The sequence below is a fragment of the Aplysia californica genome, unplaced genomic scaffold, assembly GCF_000002075.1.
Source record: "Aplysia californica isolate F4 #8 unplaced genomic scaffold, AplCal3.0 scaffold00058, whole genome shotgun sequence".
NCBI classification, from domain to species: domain Eukaryota; kingdom Metazoa; phylum Mollusca; class Gastropoda; order Aplysiida; family Aplysiidae; genus Aplysia; species Aplysia californica.
In genome coordinates, this window is record NW_004797328.1 from 552,534 (window position 1) to 580,303 (window position 27,770).

A 27,770-nucleotide genomic window follows, 5' to 3' on the forward strand; every position below is an offset into this window, starting at 1 on the left:
GGGTCCTTAAAAAGTGCAGAAAGTGGGTTACTGAAATGTCCCAGCAGACACTTTGTGTATTTGGACCAGGCAGTGATGAGTTTGAGTAAAAAGAAAGAACATTCACACAGTGATCATCATTTAGAGCAGATAATAAGTAGTTGAAAAAGGAACTGTCAGCGGGGCCCATGTGGGATTTATATGACACAGAAAATGGGTTTTTAAAACAGAAGCAGGAAATGGTACCCAAAGGCAAAAGTCGTCCTTAAAGCCCTTTCCCAACGATAACAACACACCAGCTGGCAAAAAAACGTCTCAACTGGCCCATAATCGCTCTCACCCAACAAGTTGAATATATGCATATGCTTCACAGACAGTTTATTTACAAGTATTTAGATTATTCTACAAAATACAACAGACCGGAGGTAAACAGAGCAGGAAAATAGACAATCACAGCCCGAAAACTTAGGCTATCACAAAGGTTGTTATGCCATTAACTGTAAAGTAAGTTAAGTGTTAATATAAATAAAAGCAGTAAAGCTCAAAACAATATAAACAAAATTGTGCTGACCACATTTGAGACCACAAAAGTGCAATATTCTTTAAAATTTTAAACGACTTCAACTCAGTTGGTACAAAACATAAGGTTCATAATCAAATTAAATATTCCAGGTGTAAAAGAATTATCTATCAAAACTTTACAAAGGCAATAAGTTTGGTGAATGTGACAATCCATCTCCATCTCAAAATCATACTGGTGTATATCAACACGGCAATAGAGTCATTTCAGGAAACATTGGGTGGGGTGGGGTGGGGTGGGGTGGGGTGTGGTGTGCACAGAGGAAACAGAATTGAATGATTTGTAACATTGAGGCAGACTTTTCTCTTATACAATCAGCAGCAATTGTAACAGAAACATTGCCAACAGCTTTCAGAAACTTGTCATTAAAGACATTAACTCATTAACTACTCTGACACTCCAGTGACCCATTTGAGAAAGTCAATACTGATGTTTCAATCTCAAGTTTTCCTCTCATTTTCAACAAAATCTCCCATTCTGCGCTATCCACTGGTTATCAGAAATACTGTACACTCATTACAAAACAAGATCTGTGCTCAAGTACTTTAACTCAAGCAGAAATGTATTAAAGACATTTTCATTAGCGTAGAAGAGTGAATAAATGATTTTCAGTAATCACTGAGAGGCTTAAACAACAAGAAATCTTTGAGTTTGTTGGGAATCGGCAGCTGTGAGACTTGATCATAGGAGGAAATCCTCTCCATAATCACCTGCCGGCACCGAGCAGACAGCCCCACACAACTTGGCAAGGCAAAAACTGACACAGCTACCTCCTTGGGCTTGCTGATGACCCGTAAATACTGGCCGCAGCGAGAGAACTCTGGGTGATGAAACACCCTGCAGGCACGGAAACCTCCTGGGATCTTGCTGCTGATGTACTTCACCAGCTGAAAGTTGTTTCCAGTCACTCGAAAGATGTACGTGTCGCAATATGATGTTATACCGAATCTGTCGTCCATGAGTTTGTGAAGTAACAGGAAGTTGCCGTCTGGAGAGAACCGTGGGTACAGTTGGTGACTCCCAAGGAGGGAGGAGAGATGGGGGCTGCTGGCAACTTTTACTTCCTCATCTTTCAAGCGGAGAATCACCAATTTGCTACTAGAGTTGTCATTACTGTATGACGAGGGAACAAAAAAACAAGGAGAAAACAAATCAAATCTAAAACAATTTTTAAAAAGTTCATTGTATATTATTTGATACTATTAACTTTCGTTGTAATCAACATTTTCATGTTCTTCTGAAGCTTATAAGCTATGGAGTTCTAAATGTAGTATCTCAATGCATACTAATATCAAGAAAAAACCCAAGGAAACAGCAATCCCTCCCTCCCTTTCAAATCTTAAAAAGCGAAGAAAATAGTTGAGGGAGCTCATTGTGTTTCAACTCCTTGAGTACTAGAAGTAAAATGAGAAAGTTCACAAATAGTTTTGTAAGTTCAGGTCATACCATTCAGAGTTGAGGAACCAGTGTCTGTGGTGTCATGGTAAGCCTATTTTTCACTGCATGAAAAAGGCGTAGGTTCAAATCCCAAGAGAGGAAGTTCACCTTCTACCTGCTTCTGAGTCAGAGAATGTTTATACTGAACAAGGAAAGTAAAAACTAACAAAAGAAGGCCTACCTGTACTGAACAACAGCAACATGCGGTGATTTGTACGCTGGGTGGAAGGCAAACCGAGGCTCTACGTCACCGCGGCTCAGACACGTACGAGACAGAACCTCCCCCGACTCATTGTCAACCAGAAAGAGGCTGTAGGAGAAAAACGGTGAGTCTTCCGACTGGCAGTAGAGCAAGAGACCGGAGTACTTCAGGTCGGGAGAGATTGCTCCCTCAATAAGGGTGAGAACAAACCGGGGCTGGTACACTGCCTTAATGCATCTGGAATGAGAGGAGGGGGGGGGGGGGGGGGAATAATTAAATCATTGTTTTATAAGAAAGTTATTTTAGTTACTTTCTAGTTGAATGCATGGTGATCTTATAAATGGTTTTACAGTCTAATTATAAGATCATATGTTTAGACAGGAAGTCTTTAATTATTTCTGTTGTTAAACGATTGGTGATTTACAACATTGTTTGATAGTCTAACAAGTAATATCAGATCACATCATAATAAGTGGTGCCCATAGGCAGGATTAGTTTGGTTTGGCTTCGTCGGTTCAGTCATGGAGGGTCTAGTCGGATTTTCCACCATGGGAGTGGCAAAACTGACAATTATTTGTTTTCAAAACTGCGCATCGTGTAATCGTTAAGCGGTTGGTCTACTTATATAGCGTGCACCGACAGAGCCAGAAACCGAACTGATCCTCCAACGGGTATTGCTTAGAAGACAGGACGAACCCATTGGTTACTATCTAATTAAAAGCAACATGACATACAACAATGTTAGGCAGTCTAACAGGAATCAGTGTTTATATCTTATGCCACAGGCTACTGTTCTACTTAACAAATACAGTTTACAAGGCAGACTAGAAGGATCAAAGCAGAAAGCATTTTTCTATGATCATACTGATTTTGCTAAATGGTGACAACTTGCAGGCCAGATTCTTCTGAAATAACTTTTTTTCCCCATATTCTTGTTGCTTGTATGTGAATAAAGAATTTTTAGAATTGCCAAACAAAGACCAAAAAAATGAACAGAACTCAGATTTTCTGGTCTCACTTATTACCAGTCACAAGGCAAGAACAGCATTAGAATGACTCTGCATGGAATCACCACTCTAAGGTATAAATAACAGGGCTTAGTGATGAAAACATAAAGACAGACCTTGTCTTACAATCCATGATAGGAAAGGCATGGATACGATCGCCCACCATCATTTCTAGAACGACCAGGTGGCGCTGCAAAGCCACGACTGGAAGTTTACGAGCTGTCACCGACGACATGAGGCGTGGCATGTCAGAGTGGCTTGACACCGGAACGATGAAAGGCTTGTGCTTGAACCTGGACATGAAGAAATTGACTATATCATGAGTTTCATACCCAACTAGACTCAGATAAATTATTTTGCAAATGGGCATAACACTGCAGGATATATGGAGAAAAAAATGTAACAATGATGCCACATACAGAGACTTCAGTGTACATAAGGCAGATTATTCATATATCCCCCCTATCCACACCAGACAGGACATTGAGGAGGAAACATTGTTCTTTTCTTGGCCTTCAGCTGTTCCTCTGACCCTGTGGGTTCCATCTCAACACCTGCCTGGTCATCCATTTTCTTAAAGAACATTCATCATTGGCATCTTCTCTGAATAGCTTTCTTTTCCACTTTTTATCGTAAGCCCTTTCTCAAAATTTCTTTGTGGAGACAAACAAAAGCCTTATTACATCCAAAATCTGTTTCAACCATCGAGCCTGGGAGCAGAGCATCAGCAATTACATTTTGGACAACTTTTATGCTGCATATAACTGACTGGGAGGGTAAAATCCCTAATCAGTATCTTTAGATTAGCAAAGGCTTAACACTACGAAAATCAGGTTCTGAGCCTCACCTTGACACATAGAAGGCTCCTTTCCAACGATGGTACCTGACAGACAGATAACTGTTACACACATAGTCCCTGTCACACAGATCCGATCCTTGACTACAGTCCAGGAGGATTTTGTATTCATCAAGTCCAAAAGAAGCTTCACAAAAAAACAACAACCTAACAATAATTAGAGCAAGCAAGGTCTCCAGAAAGTTCCACATGCACAGATTAAGTTAAAAAGTAATTAATAAAAAAAAAAGAAGACTTTTACTCTAGTGGTCCTACAAGTGAAATTATGTAAGCAACATTATCGTAAACAAATAAATAGCTTTTATATCATTACCAGCTTCTCCCTAGTCACATCCAGACCCTCCCTTCTCTGTAAAGTTACCTGGCGGTCCGATGAGTCGGGTCTGTCAGGGGGCCCCCGTCCAAGATAAGTGTTGCCTCGTCGTGGTCCTGAGTTCGACTGAATACCTCAGTGAGTCTCTCAGACGATGTCTCTATATTTGGCGCCAGACTCTTGACGTCATCCAAGGGCGTGCCACTCCCCTAATAATCTTGTCCCCACAGTAAAGGTAAGAGTCATGTCCCTTGACATCACACTTCTCAAATCAAATACAAACAACACTAAATATATATATATATATATATATATATATATATATAATATAGTTTCAAATATCTTTGCAGCACTGTTTTTAAATGCCCACCTTGACTCAGAAATAGTTTTACATAACAAATATGAAGATAGCTAGTGCATCCTTAGGAAGACGAAGAGAAAGGATTTGGGACTGCTGTGGCATTTTCACAGAGGCAAGTTGAAAATCTACAATACTAGTCTTCCCAACCATGTTGTGTACAGTGCTGAGATCTGGACAGTCAAACCAAGCAAAGAAGCCCAATCATTTCCACACATGATATGAACTGTCTCAGGAAAATTCTCTGCATCAAATGGCAGGACAAAATATCACACACCAAAGTTGTCAACAGGGCAAATGCAGAGATTCTGTTTCCTAAGCTCATAAATAACTCAACAAAGCTGGCTATGTTGTAAGAATGCATGATTCCAGAATCCGACAGGGAGTATCTGAACTGTCCTCAGGGAAGAAGGGAAGAGTATAGTTGGTGCACAAAGAACAAATACTAAAAACATACCCTGAACATATCTTAGCAACATTAATCCAAGAGTCTAGCTCTCATGACAGACCCATGAGTTAGAAAGCAGCAATTACACATAGGACAGGAAATCATTTGTAGCTTCTTGATTTAGAAACGTCAAAGCCAGGAGAGAATTTGCCAAAGCTGTTCACATGCATAATATACAAGGAAATAAAACTTTTAAATAATCAAAATGTGGCAAATATTCTCTGCTAGAATTGTCTCATTGGCCAAAGCAGAAGGCACGTACGAATCATCTTAATCCTAAATTTCCATTCTTCTTTAAGAAATAGTCTCCTCTACGGATTTATCAGTCGACATTGATGGACAACCAATTGAATTAAAATGACAGTTAACACATTTCAATGCTTTAGAACGCTTAGAACTCATAGATAGAGGCCTATTAATACAGGACTAAAGATTAGTCAACTCAGTGGTCAGCTGCGCCGAATTATAGCATACTATAAATGTTGTTCAACAAATCATTAGAGAATACAAGCTTTGTCTCTTAGAATGTTTGAAGTCATCCATGCATTAACTTAACAACTCAACCGAGTTCCAACAGAATGACAGGCAGTTGGCGAGTGGCCGCTTGGAAAGGCACGTGGATGAGCACTCTTACCTGTGACCGTCACCAACAGCCTCTATTCTCTCTTGCTCTTATAAAGTGCACATTAGATCGGTTATATAGTGAGTTGGTCTTTTTGATTCTTTTGCTCTCCTCACTCAACTCCTTTGTGTAGTCATAATGCTTAATTTTGGGGAATCCTTTATAAAACAGTAACGTTTCGTCCCATTATCATTATCTGTGAAAGCGACACCCCAGCAGTGAGGTAACTAAAATTCATGAAGGAAATGAGATGGTTGCATTTCTTTCCCCCTTTGCACGTTATATACGAACCCTCCGTGTAAATGCATGTTTATGAGCCCTTCCAAGCACCATGTGTAACGTGTTCAGGCGGAGACTATTGTACCATCCTAAATGAAAAGTTAGGCGTACATCATCATTATAGAAAGAAATGATACTGACAACAAACGACACTAGTAAGTGCATTGGGAAAGATAAAATGCATGAGACAGACAAACACAATAATCATCTGCCGAAACGATAGTGTCAACATTTTCTCTTCGTTGGTCACTGCCATGACAGAACTGTCTGACGTAAAATTATTATCACTCATACACTAAAATTATAATATAGATATAGATCTAGTGACTAACCTGCAACCTTTTCCCACTGCAGCATGTCTCCACTAAACCTTAAGTTCCAGTCTGACTTTCTTTCACATTTCCCTGTACCAACATCAGCATCATCTTTATCTTTTCCGTTGTTTGTACGCAAAAATCTGCCAGTCTGGCTTCTATGAGGCAGGGCTTCTTCATCATCATCTTGACTGAACTGAATGTGCCCATAGTTTTCAGCAGACATTAGTGATGATGTTCGAGCAAGGATTGCCCCACTTCTATTCCCCATACTTGATGACTGCTACTGTGGATAAAAAGAAAATAAAGTAGGTTCAAGCAGATTAAAGATAAGTGACGAGACGAGCGTGATACCCAAGTGTGCAAGTCAAGAAGTTCAAGACGTCAGAGTGTGATAGATCTAAGTCTGAAGAACGAGATAACAAAGTAGGACTACAAAAACGTAATCACTTATCACTAGGTTTAGCCAGGCCTTCGATCTCAGGCAAACATGCAAACATCACAGTCTTGTTTTTAATAAATTGTTAATGATGAATATTGGGAGCACAATACTTTTAGATATATTAGGCCTATGTTCAAGCTGTTATTTTGTCGAGATTCGTGTTCACTTTCAGGATCATCAAACCCGGATACACCTCGAGTTGGTCTTTATTGACAAACAGTCAGCCTATTTATAGAAGTAGGACTTCTTCCAGTCTCCATATCACGTGATCCTCTATTTTGGATTAACCTCGGCAACGTTGAGCCACTTTCCAAGGAAAAGTCTCCCCTTGTCACGTGACAAAAGCAATTCAACTTTTTTTTCTCTTCTCTTTGGTTTAATCTTAGTTTAGGCCTATCCCACTCCCACAGTGATGGGGCGGGTGACCGAGTCCGAGGCCTTAAATTGAGATAATATAATAGGCTAGGGCTAGCTGCTGGCCTAGAACAAGACCAGACGTCGGATCCTAAGTTGTTCTTGTCACCCGCTAGATCTATCTAAGTCTTAACGAATCATTCTGCCTTGTTCCAGTTTGCAGTTTGCCAAGTCTTGGCCAAGACTAAAACAGACGCAGAACACAGTGATTTTATTTTACCACCAGTCAGGCTGCCAGTTATGATGGAGGTAATTCGGGTTCAAACTTCAAAACTGATGCGTTTTCTTTGGCTTGCTTTGGTCATCCTTAGCCTAGCCATAGATCTACCTTTCGCCGTGAAAGCGAAGCAGCTTCCTCTTGTCATCAACACCTGGCCTGTTCCATCGGCTACCGCCGAAGGTGAGTATAGTATAAGATCTAGAGAACAGTCTAGTTTTATAATATTAATAATAGGCCCTATGCCTTATAACTTATAATAATAATGGCGTGATAATATTATGTATAGCCTGTTGATCTATATAATTAGTGATAAAATAATAATAAATGGCATATAATGGTTTTTATGATAATTTTATTTTTATAGATTATAATAATGATAATATAATAATAATAATAATAGTAGTAGTATAATAATAATAAAAAGAACAACGTAAAAATTGAATTAACAATGAATTATTAATTAATTAATTGTGATTATGATTATGATATTATTATAATAATATCATAATCATAATCACAATTAATTAATTGTTAGAGAAATGTTAGAGAAATATAGCCTAATAAGCTGTCTATACGTTCTCTAATAATGTTCAGTGCTTCCATGCATGGCATCGAATCCCGGACCCGGAAGGGTTTTTTTTTTTTTCTTCTCCTCCTCCCGACTGCCCAACAATCAATTTGCCCCCGGACCCCCAATTTTTAACCAGGGCGAATAATAATTAATTGGCAGCGGAGAAATGGCAGGGGCATGATATTCGATACTTATACTCGAATATCATGACACCTGGGGCTTCAGGAGGCCCCCGCGTAAGCTGAAGAAAATTTGCAATTGAAGAGCTAAAATTTGGCCTCTCAGAGCCTTGAATAAAAAAAAATGAGATCTCCACATCAAGTACAGCCACTATGTGACTATTGAACTTTAACCAGGCCTAAATTGGTAAAAGGAAAAGTATACTTTGTAGGTAAAGCTCCTGCTCTTGGGGACAAAACCAGATAATGTGTATGCTTCATCACTACATAAAAAACTACAAAGCAACAAATCATAATTATGGGGGAAAATTGTTAGTCAGTCGGGAGGAGGAGATAAGAAAAAGAAAAAAACCCCTTCCGGTGCGATTCGTTACCACGATCGTAAAATAGTTGTGTGACTTCATACGCACGCTACATTCAGCCATCAGAACTTCCTACAGCGAAAGGTAGATCTTAATATTTACAGCACTGTTTCAGGAAAGGCAACGCAACATAGATCAAGATCCCAGCCAGCATGATTATGGCGGCCCAAAGTCAATTTGATGTCGGACAAACTTAATGTCCGCTCCCGGCCCGCTGCTGCCGCTGCAGGCGGCTGGGGCTCATTTGCACCTTCGGATTCATATCGGCCCTACGTCGGCCCCGCCGTCGGGAGTGATGTCGGCCCCAGGGCGGCTGCCGACCTATCCATCTATGCCAATGTCGAGTCGATGTCGGATTTTTTATGGCCGTCGTATGCCAATGTCAAACCGATATTGGTCCTAGGTCGGAGTTTTCTTGCCAATGTCAACCCGATGTCGTGCCAATGTCGGATTTTTTATGGCCGTCGTATGCCGATGTCAAACTGATATCGGTCCTAGGTCGGATTTTTCTTGCCGATGTCAACCCGATGTCGTGCCGTAGGCAGATTTTTATCGCTGTAACCCCCCCCCCAAATTCCTATTTGACCTCCACACATGGTCTCATTTTCGTCGGCGCCACAATGGAGCCATTGTCCATTTAGGTCCTGTAGTTCAATCCTAAAATTAATCAGAAATTGACAGAGCATCTATGATAATAATAATAGATGAAACAGAAGCAAAAGTTATGTGAAGAGAATCAGATTTAAAAATAGGAAGAAAAAACAGAAAAGGAGGAAGACAAACACAAGTGACAAAACTGTACAGAACTCTGCATTGTAAATTACTGTTTATTATTATTATAATACAAATAATTGGTACAAATGTTTGCCTCAGCATTATATATATTTATAATGAGACACACATTATTTTTTTCATGTAGTATGTAGTCCATCTAAAAAACATTTTAAAAATAAAGCAGAGTGCAGCCTCTCTATACGACCTTCGATACCTTTCGACATCCTCTACCAGGTTATGTGGCGACATGGTGCCGAAGTCCCGATTTTTTCCTTACGTATAAATTAAATATATCATTACTAATAATTCTGGAGGCCTCTCTATAACATTTTTTCTGTTCCCGATGATGTCGCTATAAATAAAGAGGCTGAACTGTAAGCATAATGATAATACTATTGTTGTTGGAAGAAAAATTATGGGGATTACGTCCTTACGTCCCTTTAGTCACAACCTTCACAATCCTCAACCTTGAATTAAAAACGAACATTAACAATGTTTACGAGTATACATTTGTGTAAAATCTTGTTGACAAAAACAGGTCTCTCTTAAACAAGGCATAAAAGTTACATAAAAACATGAGATGAGCTATGATCATGAAAGATGATTTAATACAGTCGACTCCGCTTGAGTTAAACCTTTTCTGGGGTCCTAGCACCTCTTCTTTACAATACCCAAGAGTTGAACTTTGGATGAGTTGATCTGTTTATTTTTCCCTCCCCTAACATCACCTCATTTGTAGTCGACTGTATAGTTGGGGGGGTTTTTTTCACGGAAAGGTAGATCTACATTGGCAGGATTTATAAAACGGATCTTGCACCCCTCAGTCATGCTCTTTGCGTTCAACAATGTGCACAACCAAACCGAAAGTTAATAAACATACCTAATGTTTATAGAGGTACGGTACAACCAAGGACATCAGTCATCAGAATTACACATTCCACACTCATATAATCTCTTTGTGCACATTCCCTCTTTTTCTGTCATTCTCTCTCTCTATTACTATATATTGCAACCTCACATATCACGAGTCTAAAAGAAAGGGACCCATTTATTTAAAGGGAAAAAAATCTTGTCTTAGGATAATTTCAATTTAAAAACGCAGCACAAATTTTATTTAAGTCAAAATTTTCAGGGAAAACTCTTGTCATCTGTGCATCAATTTCAATATAAAACTTTGCATAAAATTTAACGGAAGGGATGTCAAATAATTTGTCAGTATGAAGGCAGAAAAGAAAAGAAAAAACGAAGTTGAGAATAAAAGTTTAAAAAAAATTTCAATCAAAGTTCAAACCTTGGTAAAAAGCTAAACTTTACACCTCTTAAATCAACCATAATAAAAAAAATGTGTACGAAGATGTAGGCCTACATTAAATACAGTGTACATGATTTATCCAAAACTGATACATGTAATGTTGTAGACGGGATGTCTAAAAATAGGAGGACCCATTCAAAGTCACTGTTTCCCTTTAGGGGGTTTTCGGGGTTTTTTGTTTGTTTATTTTAAAGACATGAGTATAACAGGAAATAACCTGTATACAATTGAATGGTTTAAGATGAAACAAGATGACTCAATGTTGCACAGAGGGTCCAAAGAATCTACCCAGAAACATGCCATTTCAAGCTGCGTATTCGAGCTTGAGACAAAAAATGGTCAACTAGTTATTTTACAACGAAAAAAGTGAGAAAGTCGGGAACATTTTGGGGGAGGGGGAGGGGGGGTATCAATGAGGCGGTGGGAATCGGATCAGCAGATAAGGTCTGGAGGAAACTAAAAAATGGCGGAAAATTGGAAGCACTGAACATTATAGAATGTAGACGGCTTGTATACGTTCTCTATCGTTAGAGAACATAGACACTTCCTTTTTATCTATATCTATCTATCTATCTATCTATCTATCTATCTTTCTATCTATCTATCTATCTATCTATCTATCTATCTATCTATCTATCATATATCTGTCTATCTATCTGTATATTTATATATATATATATATAATCATTATTATTATTATTTATTTTTAGGATTATTATTGTTATTAAGATAATTGTCATTATAATAAAATAATAATAATTATTATTTTAGGCTATTATAATTATTATTATATTGTGTCGCTATATTTATTCAGATTTATGTACAGGCTATTAAGGCTATTAAGGCTTATTATTATATTACGATTATCATTATTGTAATAAGCGTATTCTTTTATAGGCCAATACATTTTTATTATTATGACAAAAAAAAAAATTTTTTCTATAAAGTAAAGGGGATGTCACTATATATATTCGAGTATAAGTATCGAATATCATGACAATTATTATTATTAATATTATTAGGCCTATTATTTTTTATTATTATTAGGCCAGAGCGAGGAGTCTTCAGAACCTTTTGATTTTGGCTCCATCGCTAAGTAAAGCCAATTAGACGAATTAAAAAGAAGGCTATTTCACCATTAGACTATTTTTAGCCATTTGGGCACCTAATTGCAATATCAGCTTAACGTGCATCATCACATTTTACCAAGTATCTTATACATTTGAAGTACCCTAAAATACCCAAAATCACATCACTCTGCGTGAGACATCGGATAAATGCGAAGGAAACTTCGACGAATAATCCCAATTTTGATAACAACAAAGTTACGTTTCTTTGGTTTCATGGAAAGGGCGCCAGTTTTAAACCAGAACCCAGAATACCAGCCTTTTACTTTTATGGTAGATTTTGTTCATATATATGTGCCATGTTTCTGGCAGGATTATAATAATATTGTTCGCCTTGATATGATGTAATTTATATATCGCAAAGGTCGGGTTAGAAGAACATCTTTGAACATTTACCAAACACTCCGAGAGTTTTTCCCCAGAGGATCATTAAAAAATTTGTGCACTCGTAAACGAGTGTCTCTAAAATGCCTTGGTGTCTTCACACCATTTTAAATAGTCTTTTTCAGAGTTGATTTCTTCACTGTGTACATAGCTAGCTTCTGCATGACGAAAAGACAATGAGTTATTAAACAAGTGTATGCATGTCGAGTCATCTTTTTGTGAACTAAAAGTAAAAGGCTCCTTCGTTTTTGGGGTGGTGTGTTTCCTAGAATTGGTTGCAGGCTGGTAAATACATGTACAACAACAAGAGAATAATTTTTTAAAATTCAATTTTCACAGTGACTCTGATTACAACTTCTATTAGTCATCGGGAGACTTGGGACAATGTACAAAGTCATCCCACTCCCTTTACGAAATCTCCCTACTATGGGGGTTGTGTAGAAAACATGTTCATGAAAGCTAGGTTTAATTCTATGAATTTGTCATGTGTAAAACACACTCTAGAGCACAAATAGTTTTATGGAAGGATTGGTGCACTGTTGTGACGTGTAAAGCTTATAAACTGAGGTATGAAAACTGGATACACCCTTGTCAAAAATACAATTTCCTTCACAGCAGATGGAAGGTTTTTGCTCAGTCAGATGGCAAAATCACACCAAGCTAAATCTCATATGACACGTTATGTAACATGTCATATGAGATTCAGAGTTTGTACTATTAATAGTTTAGCGAGAATTGGCGTTTACGAAGTCTCCCCATGTCCGAGGCCTCACCAGCTCTCCCCTTGTTGTTTTAGAATTTAACGCACAAACAAGGATCTCTTTTCAGATATAAGATAAGATAAGATGAGTTTATACTTTATTGTCCCAGACGGAAATTTTTCTTGGCTGTACAGGACGTTAAAACACATCAGGTATACATATAAACATTTGAATTATATTCATATATTACTCTCATTAAAGTTCAATATATGAAAAGAAAGGTAAAGCTGTCAAATGCACATATTACATCGGATGCATCATTCAACCACATGCAGGAATTTAATAACCAGACCCTTACCTTTAGACTTTAGAGTTATAAAGATACATAGTCAAAAAAGCAATACATTGATATTTTTTTCAACAGTAGCCTATACTAGATGGTAAAAAACTCTTTTTGTTTGTATCTACTTTTCTTTGTTTTGACAGGTTCGTATCTACTGCTGCGTGATCTTACAATTTGTGTGGAAAGGGGGAGTGATAGGTTGTTTATAGTTCTGTTTATCTTTTTTATACTTGTGATCTTAAACATTTCATCAATTCTAGTAAAAAGATATCCAGAGTTATGGCTGGCTTTCTTAATGGTTCTGTCAGATTTTTCTTTATTGTTCACCCTCGCTTTCAATCATAGAATGGTATAAAAGGGACATAATAATGTTATTATCGACTCGAAAACTTCTTAATTTCCTTAAAAGGAACATTCTTTGATTTATCTTTTTATGCACAAGAGCAGTGTGGGGATGCCAGTCAAGCTTCTTATCAATTGTTATTCCAAGATATTTGTAAGAGTTTACAACCTCCACCTCCTCATATTTAATAAATAGTGGTTGCAATTGGTCTTTTTTTTCTCTAATAAGTCTTTTCTTAATTACTTTGTCTTTTTTACATTTAGTAAAAGGATGTGGTTATCACACTCACACCAATTTGTAGATACGTTAGCAGAGTCCCTGTATTTCTACTCTTGTTGTTATGACGAGTGGAATCATCTGCCTATTTTATTTTTTGATGTTTTTGTTATTAAAAGTACAGTCGTTGGTGCACTTTTAATATCATATAATGTTTGCAATGTTTGAATTTCATCAGTGGATTATATGTGCCCCATTTCTTTTCTTTTCTTCATTACTTTCTCCATCATAGTGATCTCCCTTTGAAATTACTTATCTGAATGTAGGTGCCTTATACTTATAAAATAAACCCATTTAATTGAAAACTATAATCTTTTTCCAGCTTGGAGCCAGATTTCAAGAGGTAGCTCAGCAGTGGAGGCTGTAGTAAAAGGCTGCAGTAAATGCGAAGAACTACAATGTAGAGGGTCGGTTGGTTATGGAGGGAAACCGGACGAGCATGGAGAAACCACCTTGGATGCAATGATTATGAATGGGTAAATGAAACAAATCTTTAAATCTAGGCCAAAAGTTTATGCCCACATAAACATAATTTAGATCTTTTCAGAAGCAAGCTTCTTGACAACACAATGCCTTTCAGGGACTTAACTTGAGTTAAGTGAAATATAGCATGGCAGCAGACAAAAGCCTAACCGTCGGAAGCATGGAACTCAAAATTACACCACAAATATTGGTGGCAAAACCGCTCCTTTAAAGTTTGATGTATACTTATACTTTAAAGTTTTCAATGTCAGTTCTATCTTTCCTAAACTCAGCCTCAGCCTACTATGCTTTCATATCTTTAGAATAACATATACTTCCAACACCTTTGAAAACTGAATTTCGCTTTAGAAAGAAATTCTTGCTGTTGAAGATAAGAACTGGCACGTCATAAGCCTACCATTTGAAAGGTTTAATTAGTGTAAGAATAGAAATGAAATGTATGCATGTGTAATGTGTAAAAGATAGTTGTGTCAACCTAACTAACTGCAATGATGAATGGCTCAGGGGGTGTTTTTTTACCAAGTTGCTGGAGCCTTCAATGTGAAGGAAAATAGGGGGCTCTCGTAGTTAAGAGGTTATGGTGTTACCCTCTCATTTAATAGGTCCCGGGTTTGAATCCAGACAGCGCTAAAAAAATTTTCTTCTCTAAAATTTTCTCCTTTTACCTCCTTTCCTGCTCTCTAACAATGTTCTGTCATCTGCTTTCATTTCCATTTTCTGCCCCCCCCCCACCCCCTCACCTCCTTTGCCCCCTCCTCTGGGCTCCTGACTCTTTCAGCAGCCTTTCTACTGCTACTCCTTGGCTCCTTTTTACTGCTGTCTTTCAACCTGACCCCTGATCTTATGGTAATTAAGATCTACACTTAACCTTCTCAGATAAGGGCAAAAAATCTTGAAGATCCCGTGTGTAAGATGGGCATGTTAAAGATCCCTTGGTGGTCCAAAATCGATAAAAGTAGGCTTCGGCCGCATCCGGGCAAAATTCGAACTTTCCTACCATCTGAAAATGTTAAATATGTCCCGTACGCTCATATAACCTTATGCAATTGCAAGTACCGTAAAACACCTACCCTTCCCCAAAAAATGTAGGAAAAGCAACAGTCAAAATCGATTTAGCTTTGACTTGCACACTACAATAATAAAACTTATCAGAGTTCATTCGATTGAATAATACCAAACAGTGTAAATCAGTAGAAAATCTGTTTTTTTTCCGTAGCTTCCAGATCATTTGAAAACTGAATATGATTAGTCCCCGGTAGCATTCATATACTTCATAGACTGTCTTCAGAGCTTGGTAAAAATGACAAGAGTTTTCCTTTTTCTTTCTTTTGATTTTTTGATGTCTCAAAGATTAGAAAAAAAAATATAACAGGTGAAGCTATGAAAATGAGGTAGGTATTAAACATGTGCGCAGTTGTAAAAATGTAGATCACAGTGAGTTAATGGAAGTCTACCTTAAACAAACAGAAGAAAATACTATGCACAAATGAGTCTGTCTTAATGAACCATAGCAGGTAGAAACAAATCGAGCACTTCTGTTGCCTAGCCCAAAGATATATTTTCCCCTTGCTCCAACATTTTTCTAATATTCTTGTATTTTGTATCATTTGTTTGTATACTGATTTTATTAGTTATAGAGCTTATACATAGTAGAGAAAAACAGCCTCCTCAGTGTAACTTTAATATTGCACATAGATCTAGAAGGCGTGAGTTTGATTCCCTTGTGGGGAAGGTTTTTATTTACTCTCTTGGTTTCTTTGCTAAGCTGTCGTCACACCTTTTCCTTGTCCTCAGTGTTGGGGTCACTACATTCGGAACATGTCCACCTCTGCTCTCCCCCCCTCTTCAGGATCCATCCCAGAGTCTGTCTGCTTACAGTCTCCATCATAATCTGGTTGGACGACTGGTCCGGACAGGTGGCTGTGTTTCCTTCTCTTCTTTGAATCCCCTTCTCCTTCAAGGGTGTGGGAACCGCTATCTGCCCTATTCTTCCCCAAATTTTCCCCTACATTGGTTAGGACAGTTGGTGGGTCCAGTGTCAAATTTCCTTCCACTTTTGCTTCTCCAGCGAGCTTGTTTGCTCTCTCATTGCCGGTTACCCCTGCGCGCGCGCGTATGTGTGTGTGTGTGTGTGTGTGTGTGTGTGTGTGTGTGTGTGTGTGTGTGTGTGTGTGTGTGTGTGTGTGTGTGTGTGTGTGGTAACGCATAAGGTGCCTGTGGGTGGCTGAAAGATGATACTGATATGTCCTACTTCCTTTTCTTCCATTTGTTGCATCTGTTTGTCTGTCTTTTTTTGCTTTTCTTCTAGGTCTAAATGACAATGATATTTATATTGTCAATGCTAATGTAGTTCTCTTTACTCAAACATTGTCCTGCTTCAGAGCCACCATGGAGGTTGGGAGTGTTGGGGACCTGAGACGTATCAAGAATGCAATCGGAGTCGCTCATGCTGTCATGATGTACTCCAAGCATACGCTCATTGTGGGAGAATCTGGTGAGGAAGTAGAAAAAAAAAATGATTTCGGATTATGCTTTCTTTCAAGAGAAAGGAAGATAAAAAATAAAGCTATGACTTTATTTCAAGAGAAAGAAAGATACAAAAAATATAGACAATAGCCCATATAATTTTGTAAACATGAAATAATTCACAGGTTACAACTTGTTACGTGATAGATAATGCTGCTCAAAGAATTCCTCAAATTGATCATGAAAATGAAAGCCATATCAGACTATGATGGCCTGAAAATGAAATTTGAGCTTAAGAAAATGAAGTGCTATCCAATATGCTTTCATATCTGCAGTTTTTCTCACACCCAAACCTTGTACTTCAAAGATGGAAAGATTTTCTCTTCTGTCTTTCTGGGGCTATTATTTTGAGTGTAGTTGGTTGTCACTCTTAATATTTTCCTCTTTTACTTTCCCCTGTAATGCTATTGCCTTTTTTTGTCTTTACATGCGGTTCTTAATCCCAGCTCACTGTTAACTGCAGCTTAACAGCCATTTCATATGCATTGCTGCTTTTATTATTTATGCATATTTGCAGGCCCATAAAAGTTTAAAATACTTCAGCCTCTATGATTTTTATTGTATGAAATCTAGTCTGACATTCTCTTGTACTCTTCTGATTCTGCTGAGCATGCACTTATTGTCTGGTTCAGCTACAATTTTTACAATCACTAATTTGTCATTTGCATAGAATAAAGAGAATGGGAATTTTTTTTGCAGTGAATTTCAGGCTTACTGTGGCATGGTACATTATAGCATTTGTGTACTTGAAAAAGTTCAGCCTGTTCTTTCTGTAGCTAATTGTTTATATCTATGCCTTGACACAGACTGATATAATATGTGCTTTGCCTTCGAAATTGCCTTTTTCATAGAAGGGTCTTAAATCCAACCAAATGAAAAATTAGAAGTGCACACTGAAGTTTAATGATCATATGTGTCACGATGCTGTGGAATCAGGCGCTCGTCAATTTTTGTCCGGGTCGAGTTATTGGTATCATCTGAAGACTGATTAATTTGTCTTGCTTCCAATGAAATAGATATCCAATTATCATGAACAGAAGTCAAGATAATTGCGATTGAAGGAGGTGAGGCGAAGTTGCCTAGTTTCAGTGGTGAAATTAGCGAGAAAATGGCTGCCAAAGTTTGGTAACTCCAATAGCTAAAAGTCCTTGAAAATTGAAACATGGCCTATTGTGTTCCTTTAATCAATGTTTTTTCTGTAAAATTCGCATGGAAATCTGTTTTTATATGGACTTAAAGGGATGAGCTGGAAAAACAAAAATTCGATAAAAATTTCCCAATTGGTTGAAAAATGCCAGTTTCTCCCATTTTTTTATTTTGACGAGCGCATGATTTCACCATGTCATGACACATGTACAAAAAACCATCAGTGAGTAACTTTAACGGGAGATTTCACAATGAGGTTAGCGTATATCCAAGTGTGGGGGATTATCAGATAGTTCGTACTGGTTTAAATGAAACACTTTACTTTTAAGCCGAAAGCAGGTAAATTTCAGAAATCTGTACTTTCATTAACTTTTTCTTGTGTCACTGTTATGTTGCTTGATGAAGCCACATTCAGCATACACTGATATCATCACAGTATATTCTTTTTGAGAATTAAGATTTATGTACCAGCCGAATTCAGCATATTTTAATACAGTATTATCTTTTTGAGAATTAAAAAAAAAAGATAGTTGAGAGCGGCTCTATTTTCATTTTTCATTTAATTCTATCAATTTTGTTGTTGATTCTTTGTTCTTTTTCGTGACGTTTGTAGCCTAGTGGTTAGGCTACGGGACTCGAAATTGTGAGATTGTGGTTTTGGGGGTTCGCACCTCAGCTCCTTCTGATGTTGGGTCCTTGAGAAAAGGCACACGAATTTCACACTTTGCTCGGTTCTTTTGGAGATTGACATTAAATTCAGAGGTCCCGCTTCTTGACCTAATAGTGTTGGTAGGGGCATTAAACCTATACCACTTCACCATTTCACCATTTATGTTCTTTTTCTCTTCACAGCCAAAGAGTTTGCCAAGGGGATGGGCTTTGTGGAAGAAGATCTATCAACAAACAAATCTTTTAATGACTGGAGGGCGTGGGAGAGGAACAACTGTCAGCCAAACTTTAGAAAGGTATGCGACTTGTCATATTGTTTTTCTAGATTTTGGGTCACCAAACTATATACGGCCTGCAGGCCAGATCTGTTTGGTGAGGCTAATTTGTCTGGCTCACTGCCGTGCCACCATATGGGGGAAAAAAACCCCCCAAAACTTAAAATATGTTTTGAAGCATGCTCAAGATTTGGGCACTAAAATAATTTGATCATTTCATTGAACTTATAGTGCAAATCAAACGCTCTTTTATAGACTTCATATTTCTAGCTTATGCAGACCCGCCAAACCTCTCCTGCTTTTTTGTTGTTTTTGTTACTTTCTTGTAACACTTCTAATCTTTGGCACTTATATTAACTCTTTAAGCCCTGAGTTTTTTCCACCGTTTTCCGGAGTTTAAAAATTTTTTTTTTACAGTCACCTAAACCTAGTGCACTATGTCTCATTATAACCCCAAAAGCTTGCCTCTAACTTCTAAATAGTGTAAACAAAGGCTTAATCATTACTAAAAAACTTGGTTCAGGAATAGCTCCGAAAAACAAGCCAAAATCAAGCACTAAATAAAACAAAATAGTTGTCACTAGTTCTGGATGCTCCCTGCATCTGATGATGTTTAAAGAGTTAAGTTATACGATCTTATTGTATTGCAAGTGCTGTAAAACTCTTACTAAACTAAAAGACTTGCCAAGTATTCAGATGAAATTGGAGCCCTCTGACTTTTTTTACCATGAAAGAACCCCCAATTTGATCTGCATAAAAACTGCTTGTTTTTTTTATTCCTCTTCCATGACCTTGCTAGAGATTGTGCTTTTTGGGGAGTTCATGTACGAGGGCTGTCCCACGGAAAACCGGAGAAGGTCCATAAAAGCAACAATCTTTGTCCTATTATAATAAAAATGTAAAATATCGTACCTCAACATGTGCTTTATTTCTCAATGTAATCACCATCCCGCTGGACACATTTTTCCCATCGCTGGATCAGGGAGAAGATACCCTCCCTGAAGAATTTTACGTCAAGGGATTTCAACCAATCTTTTACGGCTTCCACGAGGTCTTCGTCGTCAGTGATTCGCTGTCCAGAAATATGGCGTTTCATAGGACCAAAAAGGTGATAATCTGATGGGGTCAAGTCAGGACTATGAGGGGGGTGTGGCAAAACCTCTCAGCCGAACCTTTGGATCCAGTCTTTCGTAGTGTTTGCGGTGTGTGGCGTTGCGTTGTCATGCTGCAAAATGACCCCGCTGGACAACCGGCCTGGGTTTTTTCGGCGCACAACCTCTCTCAACGTATCAAAAGTCTGTCTGTATCTGTTAGCATTAACAGTTTGTCCTGGTTCCAAAATGTCAAGAAGCAGAACATCCTTAGCATCCCAGAAAACAGTGGCCATGAGTTTCTTCACCGATGGCTGAACTTTAAACTTTTTCGGGGGAGGTGAAGACGTGTGCTTCCAAACCATTGAATCCCTCTTTGTCTCAGGGGTCATTTGGTGTATCCAAGTCTCATCACCTGTAATAATGAATTCTCAGGAATGCTTGATCATATTGTTGGAGGTCTCCAGATGCGTTCATGACTCCCGTGACAGCTTGGCGACAACGATTCAACAAAGTCTGAGACACATTAACACGTTGCGTATTGTGATCAGCTGTCAGCTCTTTTGGGACCCATCGAGCAGAGACCTTTCGACAGTGCAGCTCATCAAACACTATCCTATGGACAGTCAACTTTGAAATGTTTTGCGGCTCTGAAATTTCGTGAATTTTTTGGTGCCTGTCTGTTTGAATGAGTTCGCTAACGCGACTCTTGTTGTCCTCAATCTTGGCAGAAACACAAGATCTTGGGTGAACTTTGTCATTGATATCCGTATGCCCGGCTTTGGACTTACTACTCCACTCATATACCTGTGACTTTGCAATTACTTTCTCCCCGTAAACAGACTTTATTTCAGTGTGTATTTCTATAGTTTGAGACATTTTGCGGTCAGAAACCGAATGACAGACCTCACCTCTACCCTTGACCAATTTTCCAAAGGGGTAGCCATCTTTGGAGAACTGCTCTGTTCGTTTGGTTTGTTTGATGCTCATGGTGCTCAATCGGGAAATTCCCAAATTATTGTTTTACAAGTGTGCGCTTACAGAATGTGAAAATATTGAATAGTTGTCAAATTACAGCCAAATTCCGGTTTTCTGTGGGACAGCCCTCATAGTCCTCTACTTTCTAGGCTTGGTCTTGTTCTATTACTTTGAAATTAGAATTCTCTATTCGTAAAAAACTGTATTTTGTTGAAAGGAATGATAAACAGTTAAACCCATACCATATACATTAAATAACTGTCTTGTCCAAATTCAATAAAACTCTGATCCCACCAACTTCATGGGACCAGATGATTTCTTCATGTTAATTAGAGTCTTTTAAAGGGATGTTGCAGTGCATAGAATAAAGAGGGGGAAGAAACAACTGGAATTTGAAATCTTTTCATGGTTACAGAAATTTAGTGTCAAATGGCCTTATGTTAAACAAAGTCTTCTGTAAGTGGAACTGACTCAACAGAATGTGATTCCTGATCCTAGTCAGTACCTTGGTTTCTACTCTTAAATAACTGTATAGTGCTGAAAAGCATGTTAAACCTGCTTCATATATATATAACAGCAAAGTCTAAATAACACAAGCTATACCTGAACAGCTGGTTGGAAGGGACCATCACTAGATCCTACTTCTTTCCGGTCCCTCTGTTTTTTCTGTCTGCCCATCATGATTTTTCCTTGCTCTAAATGTCTGTTGTCAGTTAATATACTTCTCTTTGCTCAGGCTGAAACTAACTAGACATTACTTCTCAGAATGTGGTTCCTGATCCTACTTTGCACTGTGGCCCCTACAGACCTGCGGAGAATGTTTCTAGCTCTGGCAATCACGATATTATGGACACTGGACCTGACAACCATGACACTATCGGGATGGTCGTTGTGGATAGCAAGGGCAATGTGGCATCTGGCACCTCGACCAATGGTTTGAATCACAAAATACCTGGGTGAGCACTCGAACCAGCAGGCGGCAAAGGACTTAAATATTTGGACGAAAAATAAATATAGATTGCTGGAGATGATATTTAGTGGACAGCTGAGTAATTCCCTCCCACTCACTCACACAAACACTCACATGCTTACACACACACATACAAACATGTAAACACAAACTCAACACATGCACACACTCACACTCACACACACATACACGATCACACACACATACACACACATTAAATAAAAATTCAACACATGCACACACTCACCACACACACACTCAGCGCATGTACACTCAGAAAGACTCTGAGGACATACACTCACACACACACACACACACACACACACACACACACACACACACACACACACACACACACACACACACACACACACACCCACATACACACATGCACACACAAACACACACACATGCTCAAAATTTAGACATGCACACACAAAGAAAATTAATTTCATCTTATAAATCATCTTTCCAATAATTTCTCTCCAATATAGTGGGGGAATACAGAAGAGGCGCAATGATATTTGGAAATCATTTTTATCTGAGTTGGCTTTACGCTGTATCATCTGCATATATGTAATTGATTATTTTCCAAAGTGAGCAAAGCGCCCATTGTTGGAACAAGGGTTAATCTAGAAAATGACCTCAAACCTTGATCTTTCTTTGTATTTCTTATGGTATACTTCAAATAAAGCTGGTAATAATTATAAACTTTGTAAACTGGCTTGATCCCTGAAACCTTTTTTTTCCCAAGTTAGCTTCCTTTTAATAATATGTTTAGCTCTAGCTTGTTCCCCTTTCGATGAATGGACTCAAAAGACTCGATCGTCAAGTCATTTTCACGCAAGAAAAAAATCTGGAAAAATGATCAATTGAAAGAGAGATGCAGGTATCACCTGAAAGAGAAATTTAGATATCACCTGGAAGAGAGATTTATTTATCACCTTGAAGCTAATGAAAAACTGAAATTTAAGCTACTGTGACTTCAGACTCCTCAATAAAACTGTGCACCCTTTAAATGATTCTGAATCACCTTTTAATTTTGTCAAATTCGAAAGTTAAGTTTTAGGTGGCCAAAGTGACGAACTTTAACAAATATAATATCTATTATCTATTTGTGGTGGCCGAATTTTGCTATTCAAAAGGCTTTTTAATGGCTGCATCGATCGACATGCTGTTTTCGCCAAAAGATTCTTAAAAATATTCTCCAGATCATGACGCCTTTCGTTTTTTTCAGTTTTGAGACAGTTTTGCTGCAAAAAGCTAAATTTCTTTATTTCGCCGATCGCTTTTGTAGGCCGACCCTTCTGTTTCTGCAATTTTAGAACATCTGCCAGGTTTGTTTATTTCAAGTCGTACTTCCTTTCGATACTATCGCGCATTGTCGCGCAATACTGAGCACTATTTTAATTGTGCGACCCGTATAGATCTAGCCTCATGTTTTCTTTTTTTTGCTTGGTGCTTTGGCAACTTGGAAACGCGTGTGTCACGTTTTTTTCAAGATTTATTGCTCCTTTCCAGTAGATGTAAATACAGAAGGCCAATGACTTTCAGTTGATGTAAATGCGCTGATCATTCCTTTCATTGAAATGGGGCCCAGCTAGTTATATAATTTTAATTAAGCCTCTATTCCACATTAGTGGTTGTACACTCAAGAATTTCAAAGGTGTGGAAGCAGTGCGCACTGCTTGTGAACGGAAGCCTCACTTGTTTACAATGGAGTCTTAGAAAACAGACTTTCTCAAGATAAGATATAAACGAAACTAATGAAAAACTGAAAAATAAACTGCAGTGACTCCTTAATATAACTGTGCACCCTTTAAATGATCCTGAACCACCGTTATTTTTTTCAAATTCGAAAGTAATGTGGTTCGGAAGTTTTAGGCAACCAAAGTGACGAACTTTCACAAATATAATATATATAGATATTTGTATGTTTTTGCGATGATTTCATTTCAGTGTTACCTCATTTGTTGTATAAATATTTTCCCCGCAGGCGAGTGGGCGACTCCCCTATCGTGGGAGCGGGTTCTTATGCCAGTAATGCAGGGGGTGGCGCAGCTGCCACTGGGAATGGGGACATCATGATGAGGTTTCTTCCCAGGTGAGGATTTGGTCATAATGTTTGTTTTACATTCATATCAAGGTATTTCTTTACCTGGCTTGCTTTGTTTGATATTTTGCTCTGGTGATAGTAATGTTCAATTAGGCAATATGGATGTATAGATAGATGGATAGATAGTTGGTTGGATTTATAGATAGATAGATAGATGTATGGTTGGATGGATAGATAGATGGATGGATGGATAGATAGATAGATTAGGCACAGGTAACCCGAACACAAAAAATTCAAAAGCTGAGATAGCTTGTGCAACTTGCCATTCCCTTACTGAAGTACTATATTTTCTTTATATTGGCAACACTGTTTTGATGATTGAGTAGATGTTTTACGGCACTATCGACTGCAACACTGTTTTCCTAAACACCCTTACAGATATATGCCAAAACAGCTCATCTCGAAAAACCAGATTAAGTTTTTCCACACAATTGTTTTGAATTCAAATTGCCCTGTGAGCATGAGGCAAAACAATTTACCGACCGTCATAGAGGAATCAAGAAACATGAGCCCACCAGGCTGGCCTCCACACAGCGTGATGTATAAACAACTGGTATTTTGATGCCTCATTGCACATTAACTGAAGTGTGTGTAAAGTGATGGACATCCCTTAAATCTTATCATGTGAGGGTAGGCTCAATCTGTCCCCGCGGTTTTATGCAAAAAAAATTCTGAAATTAAGCAAATTGAGCCCAAAAATGTGAAATTATGCGATTCTGTTAATTTTAACAAAGAATGATTCAGGAAAATAATCAGAAATTATACAAAATATTATCAAATTTGGCTAAATTATGCAGGGTGCATAAAACCAAAGGGACAGCTCAATGGATCGGGAAATGATGCAAGAGGGATGGGTAGTGTGCTTTGACCAGTGTTAATTGAATCTCATGGTGATCTAAAGTGAGAACTATGTTTTTTGGATTTTCTGGGGGATAATTAAAAAAAATTAGTTGTAATGGCTCATCAGCATTACTCTTTTCGATTTTCTTTCTTCAACACTGAATAAGACACACTGCTGGCATGGGGACGCATCATGACACTTTACCTGTAGTGGCGTCTGTGGCCTAGTGGTTAGGCTCTCGGACTCGCAACCGTAAGGTCGTGGGTTCGAATCCCGTCAAGGGCCCGACGTTGTGTCCTTGGGAAAGGCACTTTACACGAATTTTCCTCACTTCACCCAGGTGGGAATGGGTACCCGGCTATAGACAGCGAAAGATCTTGTCAGTTTGTTAGTGTTTGAGCGCTTAATCGGCTGCTCGCACTGTATGCTTCCCGGGAAGCTGAGAATATTTCGGAGTGTTCTATGGTCTGCTGGGGTAATAATATAGTGTAAAGCGCATAAAGCCTGCTGTTGAGCGGGGATATGCGCTATACAAATGCTATCTATTATTATTATTATTAGTGTAGAGTGTGTAAGTTGTGAGGTACAAGACCTACTTTGATGAACCTAGTCATGTGAGGGTGGGTGCTGGGTGGTGGGGTGTTATCGAAGATGGACAGTTGGGCCTTGCATTGGTCCGTATGGTGTGTGAATTTGTTTGTTTGTGTGTGTGTGTGTGTGTGTGTGTGTTTTTTTTAAAGTGAAGGTATGGATTGGGTAGTGGGCTGACCAGTGTTGGTTACATCATGATGATTGCTATCTGACTTAAGATCTGAGCATTCCTTTTGCTTTTAAGATCAGATGTAATTTTTTTTTTTTGGTAAATGTTTTACAATGCTCGCAACTGCATAAGGTAATATGAGGGCGCGGGACACATTAAACATTTTCAGTTGGTAGGAAATTTCGAATTTTGCCCGAATGGTGGCCGAAGCCTAGTCTTATCAATTTTGGAACACCAAGGTATCTTAAACATGCGCAACTTGCGCACGGGACCTCTGAGATTTTTTGCCCTTGTCTGAGAAGGCTAGGTGTAGAAAATCAGGGGTGTGGCTGAAAGACAGCAGTAAGAAGGACCCAAGGAGTAGCAGTAGAAAGGCTGCAGAAAGAGTCAAGAGCCCGGAGGAGGGGGCAAAGGAGGTTGGGGGGGGGGGGAGAAAGTGGAGACGAAATGAGACGACAGAATTGTTCGAGAGCAGGAAATTATGTGAAAGGAAAAAAATTTTAGAGGAGAAGAATTTTTGTCGCTATCCTGATTCGAACCAAGGACCTATTAAATGAGAGGCGGACACCTTAACCTCGAGGCTACGAGAGCCCCCAGATGTAAATCTAAGGCTCATCAGTGTCATTCTTTTCCTTTTTCTGTTACTCTTACTTGGACACCGGACAAGGAGCTCTCGCTATCCATCCTTCTATCTTTTAATCAACATTGGGCACTTTTCATGATAACAGTGTTTATCTTCTGACTATTATACGGTCATAATTACTTCTCTTGATCTTCTTCAATATTGCTATTTCTTGTTATTGCAGCTTACTTGAATTATGCATGTGTCGGACATTATCACCCTGACGTATTCTGGATATCCGTGCTTGACTGTATTTAAGGAGAATGCCACCTTATTCTCTTTAAAATTGCAAATGGAATCAGTATTGCTGCAAGACTTTAGGAAAAAACTCACTGTTTTTTGTCAGAGTAGTTATGAAATATGATGAATTATGCATTCTTATTTTTCTGTACAGTTACTGAACAGGTATAGAAATAGTACCAGTAAATGATTTAACCATGCTCCATTACTGTTCAGTTTCCATGCGGTTATGGAAATGGAAAAAGGGGCATCACCCAGGGAAGCAGCGACCTTGGCCTTTTCCAGAATGACGAAGTTCTACCCAGACTTTTCAGGGGCCATCATTGCCGCAAACACAAAGGGTGAATATGGTGAGTATTTTTTTCTTCTGGGAACAAATCTGCCAGTTTGTTGTTTCATCTGATGTCAGTGAAAAAAGTTAAGCTATAGATTATGTAATATTTAGAAACAGACTGTTAAGTAAGTGCATTTTCATGAAATAAAAAGATTAGGTTTTTTAATGGTCATTTCATTTAAAGAACGAAAGACTTTACATTAACAATAATTAATGTTTAAAAATGATACAAAGGCAGACAAATACTTTGACTTACGAACACACGGATACATTGACACAAGCAAAAAAACTGTCACATAGACAGGTGACACAAAACAAACTCTTTTCTTTCCTCTCTCTCTACTTAAACAACCAAAGCATGCAATTCTGACAGACAGTGGAAACAATTCTGCTTTTTCTCTCTGCTCAAACAAAACACACAGTTTTGACAAAATATATAACAAGCAAGTGTGGTGCTTCTTTTCACTCAAGCTCCTTCTTTTCTCTCCCCACCAGGTGTTGCTTGCTATGGCTATGAGTCACACACGTTCTGCGTTCAGTCTCCAGCTGATTCGAAAGTGGAGATGGTTACTGTATTATGTTTGCAAAAACAAGGGAACAGTTCAGATCGCGGAACAGTGTACACTGTGCTTGTTATTGTTTCTTCGCTGATGAGCTTAGTTTCCCTATTTTGATTGCCTGACTTCTAAATAATTCAAATTGTGTCAATTAGCTTGTAAGGTTATCATTGAAAGTGCTTGAAATGTTTATTAGGTTGTGAGCTTTAGTAAATGATACTTCTATACAGTTGAGCACGGATATTTCAAAACAAATTGGGGGTTGGCAAATGTGTTTAACATGTTTGTAATTCAAGTAACAGGTGTTAATCAAAACTAA

The 27,770-nt window shown here is 38.4% G+C and overlaps 2 protein-coding genes across 4 annotated transcripts; one reads left to right on the plus strand and one right to left on the minus strand.

Moving 5' to 3' along the window:
• On the minus strand, positions 1 to 7,051 carry LOC101863243. Of its 3 annotated transcripts, none has more exons than XM_005093105.3 (6): positions 6,948 to 7,051; positions 6,414 to 6,678; positions 4,053 to 4,188; positions 3,322 to 3,498; positions 2,178 to 2,435; positions 1 to 1,672 (listed from the first exon to the last, which is right to left on the minus strand). In XM_005093105.3, the coding sequence occupies exons 2-6, from the start codon at positions 6,664 to 6,666 to the stop codon at positions 1,168 to 1,170; spliced, it is 1,329 nt and encodes a 442-aa protein (XP_005093162.1). In that variant the 5' UTR covers positions 6,667 to 6,678; positions 6,948 to 7,051; the 3' UTR covers positions 1 to 1,167. The 3 variants fall into 3 exon arrangements, with proteins under 3 accessions (XP_005093162.1, XP_005093161.1, XP_005093160.1); XM_005093104.3 differs by having other exon boundaries at positions 6,414 to 6,681; positions 6,948 to 7,037; XM_005093103.2 differs by lacking the exon at positions 6,948 to 7,051 and having other exon boundaries at positions 6,414 to 6,940.
• LOC101863799 (N(4)-(Beta-N-acetylglucosaminyl)-L-asparaginase) lies at positions 7,045 to 27,770 on the plus strand. Its single transcript, XM_005093106.3, has 8 exons — positions 7,045 to 7,651; positions 14,166 to 14,319; positions 16,708 to 16,820; positions 18,851 to 18,963; positions 21,777 to 21,967; positions 23,978 to 24,085; positions 26,777 to 26,910; positions 27,390 to 27,770. The coding sequence occupies exons 1-8, from the start codon at positions 7,492 to 7,494 to the stop codon at positions 27,566 to 27,568; spliced, it is 1,152 nt and encodes a 383-aa protein (XP_005093163.1). The 5' UTR covers positions 7,045 to 7,491; the 3' UTR covers positions 27,569 to 27,770.